This window comes from Triticum dicoccoides, chromosome 7B (genome assembly GCF_002162155.2).
Source record: "Triticum dicoccoides isolate Atlit2015 ecotype Zavitan chromosome 7B, WEW_v2.0, whole genome shotgun sequence".
NCBI classification, from domain to species: domain Eukaryota; kingdom Viridiplantae; phylum Streptophyta; class Magnoliopsida; order Poales; family Poaceae; genus Triticum; species Triticum dicoccoides.
In genome coordinates, this window is record NC_041393.1 from 266,843,690 (window position 1) to 266,862,341 (window position 18,652).

At 45.9% G+C, this 18,652-nt stretch overlaps 2 protein-coding genes across 3 annotated transcripts; one reads left to right on the forward strand and one right to left on the reverse strand.

The window, feature by feature from the left end:
- Window positions 1–1,333: 1,333 nt before the first annotated feature.
- LOC119339914 (31 kDa ribonucleoprotein, chloroplastic-like) lies at window positions 1,334–3,501 on the forward strand. Its single transcript, XM_037611814.1, has 4 exons — window positions 1,334–1,796; window positions 2,246–2,347; window positions 2,715–2,996; window positions 3,162–3,501. Exons 1-4 carry the CDS (start codon window positions 1,392–1,394, stop codon window positions 3,222–3,224), a joined length of 852 nt encoding a protein of 283 aa, XP_037467711.1. The 5' UTR covers window positions 1,334–1,391; the 3' UTR covers window positions 3,225–3,501.
- A 240-nt stretch (window positions 3,502–3,741) lies between these two features.
- On the reverse strand, window positions 3,742–6,843 carry LOC119339913 (protein-L-isoaspartate O-methyltransferase 1-like). Of its 2 annotated transcripts, none has more exons than XM_037611812.1 (4): window positions 6,620–6,843; window positions 5,754–6,027; window positions 5,228–5,392; window positions 3,742–4,171 (listed from the first exon to the last, which is right to left on the reverse strand). In XM_037611812.1, exons 1-4 carry the CDS (start codon window positions 6,665–6,667, stop codon window positions 3,921–3,923), a joined length of 738 nt encoding a protein of 245 aa, XP_037467709.1. In that variant the 5' UTR covers window positions 6,668–6,843; the 3' UTR covers window positions 3,742–3,920. The 2 variants fall into 2 exon arrangements, with proteins under 2 accessions (XP_037467709.1, XP_037467710.1); XM_037611813.1 differs by having other exon boundaries at window positions 6,662–6,842.
- Window positions 6,844–18,652: the final 11,809 nt, after the last annotated feature.

Genomic DNA, 18,652 nt, shown 5'->3' on the forward strand with positions numbered 1-18,652 from the left:
ATCTCCCCAGCGCCTTTTAGCAGTTTCTCCACGATACTTTGCTTACAATATGGGACTGGTAGCTTATGGATCTGTAGCCATATCGGCATATGAACGATCTCTACTTCATCCGCTTTACAGAAACCATCATACGGCAGTAAAAGTACAGCCATGTTGCAGAATAACCATGGACCTTGCATCATAATTCTCTCCCAGTCGCCCAGACAGGAAGCTTGGACGACGAATCGATTCGGCCCTACCGGACAAAAACGCACGCTCTGCGTCAGGTTCCAAGCGGCTCTCATGTGCTTGTAGAAGGCTGCAGGGCTGAAAATTTTGCTGGTGTGAACCCTAGCGATGGCGAGCCATCGAACACTTTCCTGTATCTCCGGGTCGTCCTCATCAATCTCCACGTCCTTGAACTCTTCATCATTGAGGTCCAATTGATCAAGGAAGTCTCCCAGATCCGATCTTGCCTGCGCATCAAACCGCCCCCACTGGTGCCGGATTGGGCTTCGGACGGGGAAGCCATCGCAGACTCCGTTCCGGTCGATCACGCCGCCCGTGCTATGCGAGAAGTGGAGGGTAGACCGTAGGCGATCAGATGGCCGCCGAGGGTCGGAGGTCTTACGGTGGAGACTCGAAGGCGATCGGGATCGCCTAGGAGGAGGAGAAAACCCTAGTCGGAGAGGCGTAGAGGAAAAAACGGTCGCTGCCACAGAAAGGTGCCACACACAATTTTTTTCTGTTTTGTCCAAAAGTTAAGTAAGACCGGTGAAAAACAGAAGAGCCGAAAAATCTGGAAAAATCATCTAAAAAGCCGAAAATACGTGCGGATTTTTTTTAAAGGAGACGCCCAGAGCACGACACGTGACGGCGGTTGAGAACGCGCCAAGTGACACGCTCTCAGCCCACCCCAGGTTACTCTTGCAGGTTCCGAACGAGCACTCCTTAGTTATTTTTTTTCTAGGATAACTCGTTAGTTAGGGCCTGTTCGGAGACTCTTCACTCCTCAAGTCCGCTCCAGGAGTTAGGGGAGCTGTAGCTAAAAATGACGGAGCGGGAAAAAGGACCTCCACATATTCTGAGATTCCAGCAAGTTGGAGGACGGCCGCAACACCTCCTTAGTTGCTTTCGCCAAATCGAGGCACCCGTCGTATAGGGCTCTTCTTGGACTTATTGTGTATAGGGCTTTTCTTTTTGAGAAAATATTCTGTTAGGGCTAGTTTGACATATTTGTCATTTGGGGGCCAATAAGAACAATCCAAAGGCTCACAAGAAAGCCCGTGGGAAGCCCATCAAAGCCGACAAATGCCCAGCGCGGCGTGTATAAAAAAGCGAATTCGGAGGACGGAGCACCTCAAGCTCAAATCCCTTCCCCTCCTCGCGTGCTCCCCCTTATCCCCTTCACCATGGCCACCTCCGCCATGACACTCGCCATGGCCGCGGCCACGGACGCCTCCCTCTTTCACCCCACGTTCCTCGCCCAACACAAGCTCGCCCCGGCGTCCGCCTCCCTCCCACTCATTTTCTCTCGCGCGCCGCTCCTCCGCTCCACCCGCCCCCGCGTCCCCCTTACGCCCCTCGTCGCCTCCTCCGACGCCGCCGAGGCGGGCCTTGACTGGGCCGACGCTGAGGAAGCCGATGAGACGGTGACGGAGGAGGAGCCCGCGGTGGCGGCCTCCGGTGGGGACGCGGGCTACGCAGCCGAGCCGCCCGAGGAGGCCAAGGTGTACGTCGGGAACCTGCCGTATGATGTCGACAGCGAGCGGCTCGCCCAGCTCTTCGACCAAGCCGGCGTCGTCGAGGTCGCCGAGGTGAGCCTACCGCTGCAACACCTAAAATAATTACCGGTAAAATTAATAACAGCAACGCGTAAGTACGATTTCGCCCCGTTAATACTCTACCATTTTGGTACCTGCACAAGTTCGGGACTGTTTGTGTAATCCGATGTTAATTTGAGTGGTAAGCATATCATTTTGGCAACTGATGCAATTTCAGGGTAGCTTCCACTGTTAATTGTAGTCTCTTGTTTGTTGCCATCCCATCTTCCTAGTTGCAAGAAACGACTTGTTTTCTGTCTCCCTGTTGGCGCGAGTCCTGTTTTTTTTTCATTCATGTTCTTCTGTTGTTTATTGTCGAACCTTGTAGTAATTGCATTATTTATATAAGGCTTGAGAATGGTACTGTCTGATATTATTTGTATAAATGTGTGTGCAGTGCTCGATTGATTTTCTTATTTTGACCTTGCTTTGTTCAATTCCAGGTCATTTACAACAGAGAGTCAGGCCAGAGCCGTGGATTTGGATTTGTTACCATGAGTACTATTGAGGAAGCTGACAAGGCCATCGAGACATTCAACCGCTACGTGAGTGCATATCAATCTTCTAATTGCTTCTTAGTTCTTTGAATTGTTTAGAGTTCACAGATAATCAAATTTTATTTCATACTCCGACTTGAACATATGAAATTATTTAGAGTATTTTTCATCACTTGCTTGTCTTCAAGTTATTTATATATGTTGCCATTACACAAGATATTGGATGTTATCACCTTGAGACGACTTGACCATGTCAATTGATAAAAACGGATTATTATCACCTTGACGGGCATGTATCCCTTATCCCGTGTCTTAGATCGCACATCATGTTTGATGAACAACTGAAAATAGTACAACATGATGTATAAGTTGCACATTGTGCTGAGTAGCTGGCTGATTACCTTCTGTTTAACAGGACATCAGCGGAAGGCTTCTGAACGTAAACAGGGCAGCTCAAAGGGGCTCCCGTGTTGAGAGACCTCCTCGACAGTTTGCATCTTCTTTCAGGGCTTATGTTGGTAACCTGCCATGGCAAGCGGAAGACTCTAGGTTGGTGCAATTGTTCAGCGAGCATGGGGAAGTAGTTAACGCTACAGTTGTGTACGACAGAGAAACTGGGCGTTCACGAGGATTTGGTTTTGTAACTATGGCTTCAAAGGAGGATCTTGACAGTGCTATTTCAGCGCTTGATGGACAGGTGAGAACATCGTCAGCATAACTATATCATTTTCATAAACTACATAACAGCACGACTGCAACATGGAAGAAACTAATTTCTCCAGAATTGTTGACTATCATAGTGTGTATGGCAAACATTGAAGGTTCCAAACTGATGCTAATTTGTTGTTGTTATGAACTCTAGGAGATGGATGGCCGCCCACTCCGAGTGAACGTTGCCGCGGAGCGACCGCAGCGAGGGTTCTGATGCAGAGGAGAGCGGGTGTTTCTTTTGGACACACGAGAACAACACTGCTGAAATGTTACTGCGGAAGACTGAAGCATGTCACCACTTAAAAATCCTGCACTAGCCTCCTGATGTTGGGCTATCTCCTCTCATCCCATATTCTTTTTTCATGCTTCCGTTTGCTGCTGATGTCATCATGTCACTTTCTTGTCAACACCATCCAGTTCAACTTTTCAAGTAGGCTACTGTAATGATGTCCTAGTGTTCTCATGATAATCGAAGAAGGTTTTGTTGGTAATGCTAATATGGTATGTATGCAAAGGGCAGAATGCACGGTAGCCTTGTTTGCTTTTGCAATTACATTCGCCTTGCAACCTGACATTTTTCACAGAACCAAAGATATGTTGGGTAGCTCGAATTTACGGGCACGTTAACATATGCCAACCCAAGTTGCCAGTGACAAGAGCATAACATTGCGAGAGCACTTCCAACGAGAAAGCATGCTTCACGCTCACAGATGCTAGCAGGTACAGAAAGATAGTCAAACACAAACACGCGCTTCAATACTTTGATGAAGTACCAGTATCCTACATTGCCCATGAACCCCAGCGTTTTACAGCGAGTGCTGGGTAGATTTTATGTCCAATCAGAACGCCTTGATAATGAGGTTTTAGGTTCACACATTGAAGATAGCATTTGGTTGGCAGGATGCGGCGATCAATTTGAGTGCAACTGGGCATCCTTGCTGGTGAGAGGCACATAGCGCACAGACGTCTCGTCTCTTATGCTGACACCGTCGTCTAGATTCTTGTCAACCACCTTCAGCTCCTGGAAGATGGTCCCAACCGGGATCACCATTCTGCCACCAGGCTTCAGCTGCTCGATTAACGCCTCTGGAATCTGCGGTGCTGCAGCTCCGACATGGATGCAGTCATATGGTGCAAGCTCGGGCCAGCCTTCCCTACCATCTGCATCAGTTGCAAGCATTATAGTTTGAGATAAACCATAGTAATATGGGCACAATTAGTCAATTACTAAGGGATTCCATAAAAAAAATGAAGCATACACATAAAAGAAATGTAAAGGGAACAACTGTATGGTATGGTGAAACAACAGACTCACTTTTCTCTTCTCTTCTCTACTCTTTTTTTTACTTAAAAAATAAGTAGTGTTCCTTTTCCTGCCAGGCAGAACTCTTTGTCAATCGGTTCCCCCCTCTCACCACGTCTCTTTATCGATTTTTTTTTCATCCAGCCGGTTTGTTTTTCACCATGCCATATTTGACCGCACCTTCCCAGTACATCACTCAATAACATTAATTTACTTACCTTTTGCACCAATTCCACCTTAGTTTACTTACCAAACTTCTCATAAAACTATAAGGTAACTCATGGGCAGGATTTGACAAACATTTAGGGCCTCTTTGATTCACAGGATTCTGAAAAGAAAAAAGTATAGGATTGGACTGGCATATCCACTTAAATCCAATAGGATTAGCAAGGAGTGTTTGATGCCACAGAAAAAATAAAGAAATTGTAAAAAGAGGTTGGAGTGGATGTTAGATTTCATATGAAATGTAGTACAAAAGATTCCATACGAAAAATTCCTATGGAACCCAATCCTATGAATCAAAGGACCAACGTAGGAAATATTCCTAAGGATTTCAATCCTCCAAAAATCCTATAGAATTCTTTTGAATCAAAGGAGCCCTTAGTTGGACAATCACATTAATGTGGGTAGATAAATCACGAGCTAACGTACTAGAATATATATCCCGTTGCAACGCTTGTGCATTGTCCTAGTTGAAGAATAGAATGCTAGCTTGTTACTACGTTAACCCCAACTGAAATAAGCACCCCATGTAGGATATAGCTGAAGAAATCCTCATATCAAATTTGTATATGTATATATATACAAAACCTGATAATTAGTTTGTATGCCCATCTAAACATGGTTCTAGAAATAGTACTTGCCATGATGGAAGCAAAGTAGATGATTGAAAATGTCAGACTTGGTCTACTTACCAGCAATATGAATACTGAGGGATCCATCATTCAGCTGTGGGGCTGCTGCACTTTTCTTGATGTTTTCGGTAGAAGAAGCAACCAACTCTGGTATGTGTTCAACACCAACTGCTCGTCCCCCCGGTCCAACCATAAGTGCAAAGCAAGCTGTTAGGTACCCAGTGCCTGTCAATTTACCGATACCAACCAGTGAGTTTAGGACAAAGGTATTAAGCATTTCGGCCACTAAAACAAGCTAGTATTATCATTCGGTCAGAAGGAAATGATCTGACAGATATCAGCATTACTACAAAATCTTCAAAGTTTAGTGTTAAAAGGTGTGGATGACATGCCGGCGAAATGCCTGTCATATGTTTTCTTAGGTAGGCCTCTCATACTGTTTTGATAGACTTCATTGCATTCTAAACTTTAGAGATACAGGTTGCTAAATTTGTGGAATGACATCAGTCACGAACATCACCTTATGCTGCCATACAAATTCAGATATTTCAGTTGAACAGATTGAACATACTCAAGTCTTACGTACCTGATCCAACATCCAGAGCCCGCATACCAGGCTGCAGATGATCCTCCAGGAGCTCCAGGCAAGCAGCATGCATGTGAGGCGCAGATATGGTTGCGTTGTAGCCAATTGCCATTGGGCTATCAAAATAGGGAGAACCACCCGGAGGCACAAACAGCCCCCTATCGATGGTCTCCATGACCTCCGCAACTTTGGTCGACTTGATTACCCCATATCTCTGCAGTTGCTCAACCATGGCCTTGTTCTTGTCGCTAGCTCCGCTCGACCACAGTCCATGCTATCACAGTGTCCCCACCAGCAGAAACATGAAACACATATAATTAGTCGACTTTGCCATTCTAAACGGTGTCAAATTCAGCGAACGAAACTGGTTCCCTATGATTGACAAATTAAATAAAGTTTATATGGATCATGCCATAAGAGAACAATCTTAACTCGCTTGCACAATGGTAGTTGAAAATGTTTACCAAGCAGATGCTTGGAATAGCCTAGCAGCCTGTCGGTCTTTCCATTTGGATGATTCCCACCATCCACATTTCGAGCCTAAAAAATGATCATCACACTTACAAGATTGAGACTACGGGTCCAAAGGGACTCAGTGGGATCCAACCAAAGCCCCTCAGCCAGATGATCTCACCAAATAAAAAAATATATGTACCCAAGGAAGTTGGCACTGCGACAACCAAACCATGTGCTCTAACAATTTTCCTCCAATTAGAACTCTAATTCTGCTTCTTCGATCGGACTCCCCCCCTCAATTCTGCTCCGACACTTCTTACAGAACAGATGAAAGGTTCACGATAGCATGAACCGGATCAGAACTAACCAGCCAGCTACAGCGCAATCAGACGATTCCAGGAAGAACTTACGGAGCGGGGCGAGGAGAAACAGGAGAAGATGGAGCGGAGTACCTCCATGGCGAGGAACTCCTGATGCGGAGAGGCTCTGCAGCTGGAGGAAGAAGTCGCTACGCTGCTGCAGTGAGGAGAGGCGGCTTGGAGGCGGTGGATGCTCGTCGGCCGGTCGCCGCGGTGCGCCAGGAAACAGGACCGGAATCTTTCCCGTAACAACAAGACGGCTCGCCTCTTGCTCATCTCTTCTTCTTTTTCCTTTTTTTATTTAAGAATAATATTGCTCATCTTTTTCATAATAAAGTTTCTAGTATTTGGGATGGTGATCCCCTAGTTTCCTCCTCGGTAAACTAGCCGATGACGTAAACATTATGTTCAGTTAAATAAAGCTAGCGACGATGGCCTTCCCTCAAAATAAAATAAATATTGCTCATCTTTTTTTTTTGTTTGAGAAGTTCTTGCTCATCTCTCTCTTTTTTTTTTGAGAAATTCTTGCTCATCTCTTCTATCTCACGGCTTGGCTTGGCTTATGATTGGGCTGGAATGGCGCCATGACTTTGGGCTTATATGGGCCCGTGACGACACTGCATAGGCCATAATAAGGTCGTCTGAGAAAAAAAGAACGCCTAAAAAACATATTTGCTTGAATTTCCATTCCATAGGACAAAAATTCCTCAATCCCACATCTTGCATACTGCAATAAACCTTTTCAATATATATTTTTTGCATTTTTTTAATATTTCCACCCACATGCATATCCGGAGTAAATGGCTGAAAGCCACCACAATTGTGGCTAGGGTACTCCAAAACCATCACTTTTGCCAAAAGATTCAAAAAACCATCGCTTCCTCGACAAGTGAGTAACAAAGGCACTAAACATGCTGTGAGCCACGACTAACTGAAAAACTGACGTATCGGGCCCACCTGTCGGAGCCACGTGGCAAGGGGCAAACGGCAGAGCCCAAACGGCCGTTATGAGCGCTTGTTAAGCTCACTACGCGCGCGGTAGGGCATTTCACCCAACCGCTCTCTTCTCGGCTCTACTCGTTCCCTTCTCGCGCCGCCCCTCCCACCTCCTCCGCCGCCGCCATCCGCCTCCGCGACCAGCTTCGTGCCACAGACGGGAGGGAGACATGCACTATGTAGGATGCTGCTAACGCGACACTACGACCAGAGACCCTTTGACGAAACTGTGTGCGATGCATTAATCGCAAATGGTGATTAAAAAAACCTTCAAAAAGATGCAAAACGTTTGCGATGAATGATACATCAAACACAATTCAGATTTTAGTTGTGTGTGCGATGCGGGGCATACGGTTCAGTTCAATTAACTGTTTGCGATGAGGAAGAAGAACAAAAACAGGCAGCCAGATGAAGGTGTGTTCGATATACGGCATACAGTTCACTCGGATTAACTGTTTGTGATGAGGCGGAACAACAGAAACGGGCAGCCAGATGAAGGTGTGTGCGATTGAGGGCATAGCTTCAGAAAGATTAACTGTTTGCGATTAGGCAACACAACAGAAATGGTCAGCCAGATCAAAGTGTCTGTGATTTACGACATACACTTCATACATATGAACTGTTTGCGATTAGCCACAACAAAAACAATTAGACATATCAATGTGTGTGCGCTAGACGGGTACACATTCTAATTAAAAGAAGTATGTGCGGTGGTAATAACGAGCGCACACGGTTGTTGGAATAAGGCGTGTGCTGACATTGCCTATTGTGGTGCACCCTATGATGCAAACGCCACGTACGTGGCCGGGAAAGCGTGCCCACGTTACGCCGTCCGGAAATAGTGCCGCACTTAAAAATTATAGAACCGTCAATAAATTTTGAGCCTGCGTCCCGTCACATTCCGAATTACTACGACGCTATATTTAATTGCAAACCTGTTCACACCGATCAAAACCTAAACGGTTTCCCACTTAGGAGCGTATTAGTACTCGGTTATAAATACTGCTACTCCAAGATGACTGCACATTCCTCCTCAACTCCTCATCCACAAAAACAAACAAGTCATTCAGCATCGTTCCCTTGCGTCTGCCATGGCCAGCGTGAGTTCTGGGTTGAGAGATTACCACCAGGGAGAGGCGAGCATGGAAGCGGAAGCACGAGAAATGTCTCGCCTCGCCGCGAAAGCAGCCGACATGTCCCGTCGCGCGGCCCTAGCAGCTTAGAGGTCCCGCCGCGCCGCCGAAGCGGCACGAAGGTCCCGCCGCACCGCCGATGCAGCAGACTGGTCTGGCCACGCCGCGAAAGAAGCAGGGATGTCTCGCTGCGCCGCAAATGTAGCGGAGATGTCCTCCCGCGCCGCGGCGGCCTTGGAAAATGTCTCGTGGGCAGGTGAGGACTCTTACAGGTGCATGAATGCGATCGTCATAGGCAGATGGATCAGATCTCCGGCTGGGCGAGGTTGCATGACGACATGAAAGCCTCATTTGAACAGGCTACCGGCGTCATCTGACAACTAAGTGAGGGCAATGTGAAGCTCTAGGCCGAGTGCGACCTGCTAAGGGCGAAGATCGTCGGAAGTGCGAAGCAGCAGGAGGGGACCACTGCCTTATTGAAGAGGATCGGCGTCATCGTCAAGAAACTTATAGACGAGAATGACATACTCTGCATCGAGCGCCAAAGGCTGGTGGAGGAATCTGTGGATGCTCTCAAGCAGCGTCTTGAGGACATGAAATAGCTCATCGCCGCTCATCGCGGAGACTAGTTCACGTGGCCTGCAGCAACGCATCAAGAAAGTAGAGATGAGCGAGCCAGATCGTTGTCTTCCTTCTTCTTTTGCCCTTGTGTATTTCGGGCATTGCAGCATGTGGCTTTTTTTTAATTATCTTCCTAAATATTTAAGACAATTATTATCCACTATCATTGTCCTTATATTCACCAATCTTGCTATAAGTCGTAGGCGATGCTATATAGGTCCGTCAGATCTTACATCAAGATCCATGCAAAACTTTCTTTTCAGATTTTCCTTTTTCTCTCTTAATTCTCAGTCGAGTGGGACATAGCCACGCCATGAAACAGGGGCTCGGGCGCCATTAATGGAGACGTTAGGAGGGAGGTGGACAACAGATAGAGGTCAAAGGGCTCTCCTCCGGATGAGCATGTGCAGGGGTCTGATCGCACGCCTCCCGTACTCAAATATCTACCCCGCATGACACCTCCTAGCCAATAAAAAAGGGACGCATGGCGGCACGTAAATATAAGTAGAACGCCCATGGTTTCAATAATACTTGTGTTTCCGATTTGTAACGTGACAGCACTTATTTCAAAATGACTTTGTTGATTGTTAATGTATGCACCTTCGCAAATCGGACAAAAAATTTACCACAACATGTTGGTGCCATGTCATGACACCATGCCAAGTTTCATGATTTTCAGGCGAGTTTTGGATTTACGAGAATTTTAAAACCAAGTTTCTCGATGTTTTCTGCCGAGCCAAGACACCTAGGTGTTTGAATTCCATTCCCACTTCTTCCATGGGACCTAGAAATTCGCCCAAGTACACATAAATGATTTTCCAACTAACTTTTGCGCACTGGAGCATGCCTTGTACTTCAAATTTGAATTATGTGCATTAAATGCCTGGAAAATCAGTTAATACATAAAAAAGGCCAAACGAACCCAAAATAATTCCAAAGTTTAGCACGAAACTCCTATTTGGTCTAAGCTGCCTGTGCAAAAAAAATCAAGGCGGGAGAAGGAAGTGTATGTCGTTTCGCACACGGAGGTGACACGTTCCCTCTCGGAACCACGAGCCTTCTTGAGAGAAGCTCCGGTTTGCGAGAAGCTTATACCAAATCTTGTCCCAATTCGGCCAAAAAATTTACCACAACATCTTGGTGCCATGTCATGACACCATGCCAAGTTTCATGATTTTCAGGCATGTTTTGGATTTACAGGAATTAAAAAACCAAGTTTCTCAATATTTCCGACCGAGCCACGACGCCCAGATGTTTTAATTTCATTCCCATTTTTTGCATGGGACCTAGAAATTCACCCAAGGACACACATGTGATTTTTCAGCCAACTTTGGTGCACTGGAGCATGTGCTTGTAGTTCAAATTTGAATTATGCACATTAAATGACTAGAAATTCAATTAATGTATAAAAAAGTCCAAACGAACCCGGAATAATTCCAAATTTTAACATGGCACTCATATAGTTCTATGTTGCGTCTGTAAAAAATCAAGGGGGGAGGTAGCGTATATCGTTTCGCTCACAAATGTGACACGTCCCCCCTTGGGAACCACGAGTCTTCTCGAGAGAAGCTCCAGTTTGCAAGAAGCTTATACCAAAAGTTTTCCAAGTGCGGCCAATTTTTTACCACATCATGTTGGTGTCATGAAATGACACCATGCCAAGTTTCATGATTTTCAGGCGAGTTTTGAATTTACAGGAATTTTAAAACCAAGTTTCTCAATGTTCCCAGCCGAGCCACGATGCCCAAATGTTTGAATTTCATTCCCATTTCTTGCATGGGACCTATAAATTCACCCGAAGACACACATGTGATTTTTCAACAAACTTTGGTGCACTGGAGCATGTGCTTGTAGTTCAAATTTGAATTATGCACATAAAATGCCTAGAAACTCAATTAATGCATAAAAATGCCAAATGAACCCGGAATAATTCCAAATTTAAACATGACACTCATGTAGTTGCATGTTCATTGTACATAAATGTTCTAGCAATTCAAACACCATCCTTTCCCTCAGTAACATCATTTTGTGTTTCAAAACATAATGAAAAAATCAGGTATTGTCGAGACCCCAATCGTAAGTCACACCGATCTAGCATGTAACACATCATGTCGCTTTGCAGACTCACGCACGGTATCCGCACGGGTGCCACCTTACCTGGCCCGGGACCGTTTGCGTCTTCTGGCTCACGTATATGATAGTGTCGCTAGCATCCATACGATAGAGAACCCGGGCCGACATGACTAGTCGTAAACCCAAGGTGGCACAAACTTACAGGGACAGGCATACGTAACCCAGCAATGAACGTGTCGGTCATCAACGTACGAACCCAAGTCGTAGCAAGCTACAAGGACTTAAAGGAACAATGTGTGACATTTCCCTGAAGGGACAAACACAGGAACAAAGAAGGATACATGCCGGCCAACCTAAGTGTTCCGGAGCAGTAGCGAACTACCATGGCTCAGTGGAAGCACTAGGAGACATTTCCCCACAAGAGAGGCTACCAAGAATAAACAACTAGATTGTCGGATCCCACACATACCAAGCATTTCAAAATCATACACACAATATGCTCGATATGTGCAAATACAACATGGCATCACAACAAAACTCTACGACTCAAAGTATTTATTCAGAAGGCTCCGAAGAGTCATACATAGTAAGAATTACAATCATGGGTCACATGACCCAATATACAGAGCATACAGGCAATGAAATCATAAACATGTCTGGGTACAGACATCTGAAAAGGAAGAAGGCTTTAGAGCCTGACTATCTACAAGACCCTCCCAAGGGTACAAGATCATAGCTGAGGTAACAGGCTAAACGTCGAAGTCCACGCAGAACTACTAGTGAGACTGAACTCTCTCTGCAAAAACATAAATTAAGCAAACGTGAGTACAAATGTACCCAGCAAGACTTACATCATAACTAGCTACATATGCATCAGTTTCAACAAAGGGGTGGTGGAGTTTAACTGCAGCAAGCCAGCTTTGACTCAATGGCTATCCTGTACTACGTCTGCTGGTAACTCTTTTGAGGTGGCGCACACGAGTCCACATATTCACCATGTCAATACACCACTATGGATCCGCTCCCGTCTCCCTACGAGAAGTCCATCTATAGCACTCACGCTTATCTTGCGCATTTTAGAGTATCCACTTTCACTTGTGTATGAATTGTATAAGCAACTCAGTATTCCATTACCGCGGACGTGGCTATTCGAATAGATCATGTTAACCCTGTAGGGGTGTACTTCTTCACACATGCTCTCACCACTTACCGCCATGTACACATCATGTATCTCGGCAACCTTCAAGCGCAAGCCTGGCGAGGGTGTCGGCCACGACCTGACTAACCACACAAGACTCTAGTCCAGGTTTATCGCCTATTCAGGTTCCATCTGGAAGGGAGTACGACCGAGGTTTCCATCACGACCCCAAACGATGTGAGCAGGGTTCCCAAGCCCACCATCCGGATGACACTTGGTACACCATGCCACTGTGCTTAGTCTGTCCCAAGCCCACCTGTATCAGGTGCCACTTGGTAGACTACTAACACTACCTACAAACACCATAAACTAGTTGGAACTCTTGGATAGAGATCGAGGCGGTTAATAAGCCGAGAGGGGCACTTAAGCATTCCAATGCTTGGTAGTAACTATCTTGGATCACAGACACAGAACTCAGTTCCCGAGGACGGTTTCAATGAGACAACCCACCTTGTACTCCTACATGGCCTCTCACCACTACCTTTACCAAATCATGTTCACACACTTAGCTCTCACACAGTAGGACATGTTCACACCATTCCAATCCATCCCAGATGAATCAGACCTGACACAACTCTAAGCATAGCAGGCATGACAACAAGCATGAATGAGTAGGCACATCATGGCTCAAACAACACCTACTCATGCTAGTGGGTTTCAACTATTTACTGTGGCAAAGACAGGTCATGCAAAGGAATGGGGTTCAACTACCGCAACATGTAACAGTTGAATTGTTGTTGTCCTAATGCAGTAAAAGAGAGCAAGAGCGAGAGAGTGGGATTGTATCGGAATGCTCAATGGGGGTTTGCTTGCCTGGCACTTTTGAAGATAGTATAACTCTTCATCGGTGTCATCGATCACAACGCCGAAATAACGTCCACTGAGAGGGAACAACACCGGCAAATAGAGAAGGAACACAAATCAATGCAATGCAACAATATGATGCATGATGATGACAAGGGAACATGCTGTGATTTGGGCTAATGCAGCTAGCAACAATTTAAATGGAGTTGGTTTGAATACAAGATTCAAATTCAAACTCCATATGTGATTATTCAAATGCCATTTAATTGATGTGTCCTAGATAGTAGCCATAAGTTGCTCTAACATGCATGAAAATGCCATAAACAAATTCTTTGGATTTTTCTAATAATTTTCATATATAAATTATTTCATTTGGAGTTACGGTTGAATTTCTATGATTTTTCAAAGTTTAGGACATTTTCTTAAATTCATAAATCCTTTTCTAATTTATTCTAATTCCAGAAAATAGTTACAGCGTCAGCATGATGTCAAGATGATGTCATCAGGTCAACACAGCTGACCGGGTCAAACCTGAGCCGTGGGATCCGCATGTCAGTGTTAGTATGCTAATTAGGTTTAGATTTAAACTAAACCCATGGTTAACAGAGGTTGGCCCCACCTGTCATTGACCCAGGGGAGGTCAAACCCTGGTCAACCGGGGCTAACACGCCGGCGGCTTGACGCCGGCGATAGGAGGCGCGGCGGAGGGCTCGGGTTTGGCCCTCCGATGACCAAACTGATGGCCAATGCCACCTACAAGACGAGGAGGCCCGACCGCATCGAATGGTGCACGTGGTTTTATCGGAGGGGGCCTAGAACGATGGTTGCTATGGCAAGTGCGGCGGCCAGCGTTCGGGCATCGATCGAATCGATGCTGCAGGAACAGCAGGAGCCGCGGGTGGTCGCAGTCGACTCCTAGGAGCGCGCTTATCACGGTGGTGTGCTCAAGCGCAAGCTTGCACGGCCATAGCCACGGTGGCGACATGGCCGGCGGCGAAGAGCGCTCGGGCTCGACGGTGGGCTAGCTAGGGCACGCTATCGAAGAAGGGGACAGGAAGGAAGAGATCAAGGGCTCACTAGGGGCGGAGGAGAAGGTCAGCGAGCTCGGGGACGCGTCGGAGCGGGAGCACGGTCGCCGGCAATGTCGGTGACCCAAGGAGGAAGAAGACGTCGGGGACGGTGCTCCGGGGCTCTCCCCGTCGCGTGGCTCAGCGGAGACAACGTATGGGTCGATGGGGGAGCTCGAGGTCACGTAGGAGAGGCACGGGGGAGGCTGTGGTCGCGGTGGTGCTCGTCGGCGGTCTCGGCGCCCACAAACAGAGAGAAGGGAGGGAGAAGAGTAGGGGATGAGGACGAGGGAGAGTGAGAGAGGGTCGAGGGGGTTGGGGGGCGGGTTTGCGTTGTGTTATCCAAAGCGTCGGGAAGGGATGCAGGCAGGCATGAGGTGGTGGCGTGTGCCAGCGGGCGGCGACCGCGCGCCCTCGTGCTCTCTGGCACGGGGTTGAGACGACTGGCAGAGCCAGGTGGGCTAGGCCGGATAGAGGAGTTGGGCGAGGTAAGTGGGCTGCCAGGTAAACTATCTCTTTTCTTTTTTCTTCTGTTTTGCATTTTCTGTAATTTGTTTTGATTTAGTTTTAGACACTAAATCATTTTTGTTGCTTGTGATAATTTTTGTAGGGACTAGTTGGATTATTCCAAAGCCCCTTACCAAAAATCAGAAGTATTGGAGCTACTAAATATTTTGTATGAATTAATAACCCCAATTAAAATACAATATGAATTGATTCAAAAATCCAAATGTCATGAAAAAATGTGCATCATCTTTGGTTACTGCTTACAACATTTTCCAAAAATGAGGAATTTTTTTAAGTCCATTTGGGTTCACTGAAAAATATTTTTAGTTGAACCTATTAGAATTGATTTAGTGCTAGGGCTTGGTCATCCCCAATTCAAATTTCCTTTGAATTTAAACATGATGCATGGATGCAGATGCAACTAATTACAAACAACTGGGGCTGTGACAGGTATACCACAAACAGTTTACTAGCAAGAATCGTGTGGGATGTGATATAAAATATCTTGGCGCACCGTCTTGTCTGGCTTACGCAGGAAGCTTCGTCGTCTACAGTCCACCGCCTGCGCTTGAACCACACTTGCGCGCCAGTTTCTCGTGGCACTGAGCGAAAATTTTCTACCACCATGGAAATATCTATCTCCCCGCCCCCTCTCTCCCACCAAAAGCCACATTTCCGTTGTTCCTCCTTGCTTTCCAAGTTCAAACCTTCACTGCTGATTACTGGCAGCTCAGCCTCCTCGTCGGCGACCCTTCTTCTTGCAGCTTCGCCTCCTCGCCGGCGACCCTTCTTGTAGCGCCGCCTCCTCGCCGGCGACCCTTCTTCTTGCAGCGCCGCCTCCTCACCAGCGACCCTTGCCGCGCGGCCTCCTCACCGCCGGCCCTTCTTCTTGTTGCGCGGCCTCGTCGATATGGTCAGGTGATCCACACCCCACCCACACCATCCTCCTCCTTCCCCGTCCCACATGCCCCGACCGACGGTGCAACACCTTCTGCCGAAATCACTGGCCCTGCCCTCCAATTAAGCGCCGCCCACAGCCATTTTGCACGCAGTATAACGTGGAGCTCAGTAGCATCTGGCAGCGGAGAAGCAAATCCCGGCCACACGCGCGCACGAGGTCGCTATGGCTACCATGCGTGCCGACCGCCAGACCTTGGAGAAGCACCTCGTCTTTGAGGCCACCGTCGACACCGCCACACGGTTGTCTACTTTAAAATACAGTTCATGTTGTTCTCTCGAGGCCATCGCCAGTGCCTTATAGTGATTTGTCCTCTGTAATGTTAATATGCAATCTGATGTTCAGTTAATAGTTTGGTCCTCTGAAATGTAATGTTCAGTTAACAGTTTGGTCCAACAATTGCTACAATTCGTCGTACTATTCTTAAGCATTCTTTGTTTTATTAACTGTCTTATCTTCTAGTACATGTTTCTACTCTGCAATGTCATGCTCAGTTAACTGTTTTGGTTCATTTGGTCTGCTATCCATTTAGCTGTTTGGTTCAATTCTGCAATTTGATTTTCATTTGCTGTGGGTACGATTTTGTATTGTTATGCATGTGAGATATAAATCGAATTTGGCTATACTCAATACATATTCTACTGATAGTATGGCAACTCTTAGTTAACCTGATCAAGATCTTCCTTATGTGTGTTGCAGGGAAACAATGGGAGACACTGCGGTTTACCATTGAGGTTTGCTCATGCATGGTCCTTTCGCTAATAGCACATTATTGTGCAGTTGCAGGAATCATTCTAATATTTAGGTTTCTTGCAATTTGGTCTTGCACATGTAGGTCCTACTGTCACAGGCTTAGGCCGCTGTTCGATCCATTTTGCATATGGGGAAATGAGATGTCCATGAATATCGGCCAAGTCAAGAAACTCAAAAAGATTGTTAGGATGAAGAAACTTGCGACGAATAACAACAAGATCTTTGCTTGCACAATGAAGAAGACATCAGTCAACTATATGATGGTACTAACTCTTTTACCTTGTTTTTACCCCTTGCGCCAATTCAAAATTTATAACAGCGATTTATGCATATCTTTGTTTTCAATACTTTCCAAAGCAGTTCACTGATGATTACCTCTCAAACCACCTGCATGGTCAAGAGGCGAGGAAGGTATTCATTCGACATCCACGGTACAATATTGAAGTCTTCCTAAAGAGGACGAAGGTTGGGCGGGCAATTATCCATAGCCACTAGCCTAAAGTTGCAAGGACATTCACCATCACTGAAGGCTCAATATTTGCCTTCCGCTTCTGTAGTTTCCCAGATGAGATTCATCTGTCTATTTACCGTTTATGATGCTACTTTCAAAAGGTTTTCAATGTTGCATGTGAAACTTGGTGCTGTTGTGTAATGGCGTAACTAAGTGCTGAAGCTATCTGATGTAATTCGATTATGAAATCATGGTTGCCATTATACAGATATGAAATATCTTGTGTGTTTTATAAGAAATGTCAGTTTGATTACTACACGGATTATCAATAATAGGCTAATTACCCTGCTTATTGGGGTTTTCTATTGTAGGCGGTTACTGGGATAACACCGTGGGTGATGACCTCAAACAACCCACATGGTTTCTAGAACATAGACATGTCCGATCAACTAGCAATATCACACGACTTCCGGCAGAGAACTGTTTGCATTAGGCCACCTTGCAGAAATGTTTCCACACAAAAAACTGTGTGTGATATACATACGCACGGAAATGTTTTTCTGGGATTCACCGTGTGGGATGTACATACGAACGGAAATGATTGGGTTTCAATGCCTCGCCCAATCGCACACATGCTCATTTTGCCCCCACCTGTGTGGTCGGAGGGCCTATCCCTGACGGTTTCTAGGTTGTGTGGGAAGACCCCCCTATCGCACACACTCACTAGGCGACGGTTTAAAAGTCCATCGCGGAAAGGGGGTAAAAACCGTTTGTATTGCACGTCTCTGGACCAGTGATTGTTTCTTGGTCTGATTGTTTCGACTCATCCTCATCGTCTGATGATGCTTGTGTGACCAAGGTAAGCTTCTGCTCATGTGCATCTAGGGTTAGGGTTAGGGAGAAAGGGGAATTTCTTTCAGATAGCAATTGAATTCATTTCCTTATGTTTAGGCACCTGCCACCATGGAGTGCACGGAATGGAGAGGCATTGCTCTGAATTATCCTGCACGTTGTGAGCATCGACCCCCCCCTGTGAGAAGTTTGTGGCCTTTGAATCCACTGACAGCAGCAGGAGGTTCCTGGGCTGTGGAAAAAGGTGATTTTCCGACCAGTTCAATTAGTTCTTAAAGTGTTTAAGTGATTTTTTGAAACATGTGAATTCATTACTCCTCAGTTGACTGATATAAATAGTTTGAAATTAGGCTATTTAAAGTATAAGGCTCTGGCCATAATTCTTTATATAACAGTAGTACAAAATACATGAGTAGGTAGTGCAGTGGAGTAGTTTCTGTTTTTTTATGTTGTGGCCATTAGTATTGATATAAAAGTATAAGGCCCTGACCATATTTCTTCTTTAAAATCATTTTAGCTCTATATTAGCTATCAATAGTAGAAAATGGACTAATTAATGGAGTGTTGTTTTATGTTTTTATCAATAATGGTTTTAGAAATTGGTTTAATCCTATTTCCTTTTTCACACATTCATAGGATGGACCCAAGTGCAACTTTGTGGAGTAGATTGA

Excerpts from the sequence above, each read along its gene's own strand:
- LOC119339913 (XM_037611812.1), bottom strand. The coding sequence starts at position 6,667 with ATGGAGGTACTCCGCTCCATCTTCTCCTGTTTCTCCTCGCCCCGCTCC. Across the intron at positions 6,028-6,619 it reads GTTTCTCCTCGCCCCGCTCC|CATGGACTGTGGTCGAGCGG; the intron begins GTAAGTTCTTCC and ends ACACTGTGATAG. Across the intron at positions 5,393-5,753 it reads GGCTCTGGATGTTGGATCAG|GCACTGGGTACCTAACAGCT; the intron begins GTACGTAAGACT and ends GTAAATTGACAG.
- LOC119339914 (XM_037611814.1), top strand. The coding sequence starts at position 1,392 with ATGGCCACCTCCGCCATGACACTCGCCATGGCCGCGGCCACGGACGCC. Across the intron at positions 2,348-2,714 it reads TCGAGACATTCAACCGCTAC|GACATCAGCGGAAGGCTTCT; the intron begins GTGAGTGCATAT and ends TCTGTTTAACAG. Across the intron at positions 2,997-3,161 it reads TTTCAGCGCTTGATGGACAG|GAGATGGATGGCCGCCCACT; the intron begins GTGAGAACATCG and ends TATGAACTCTAG.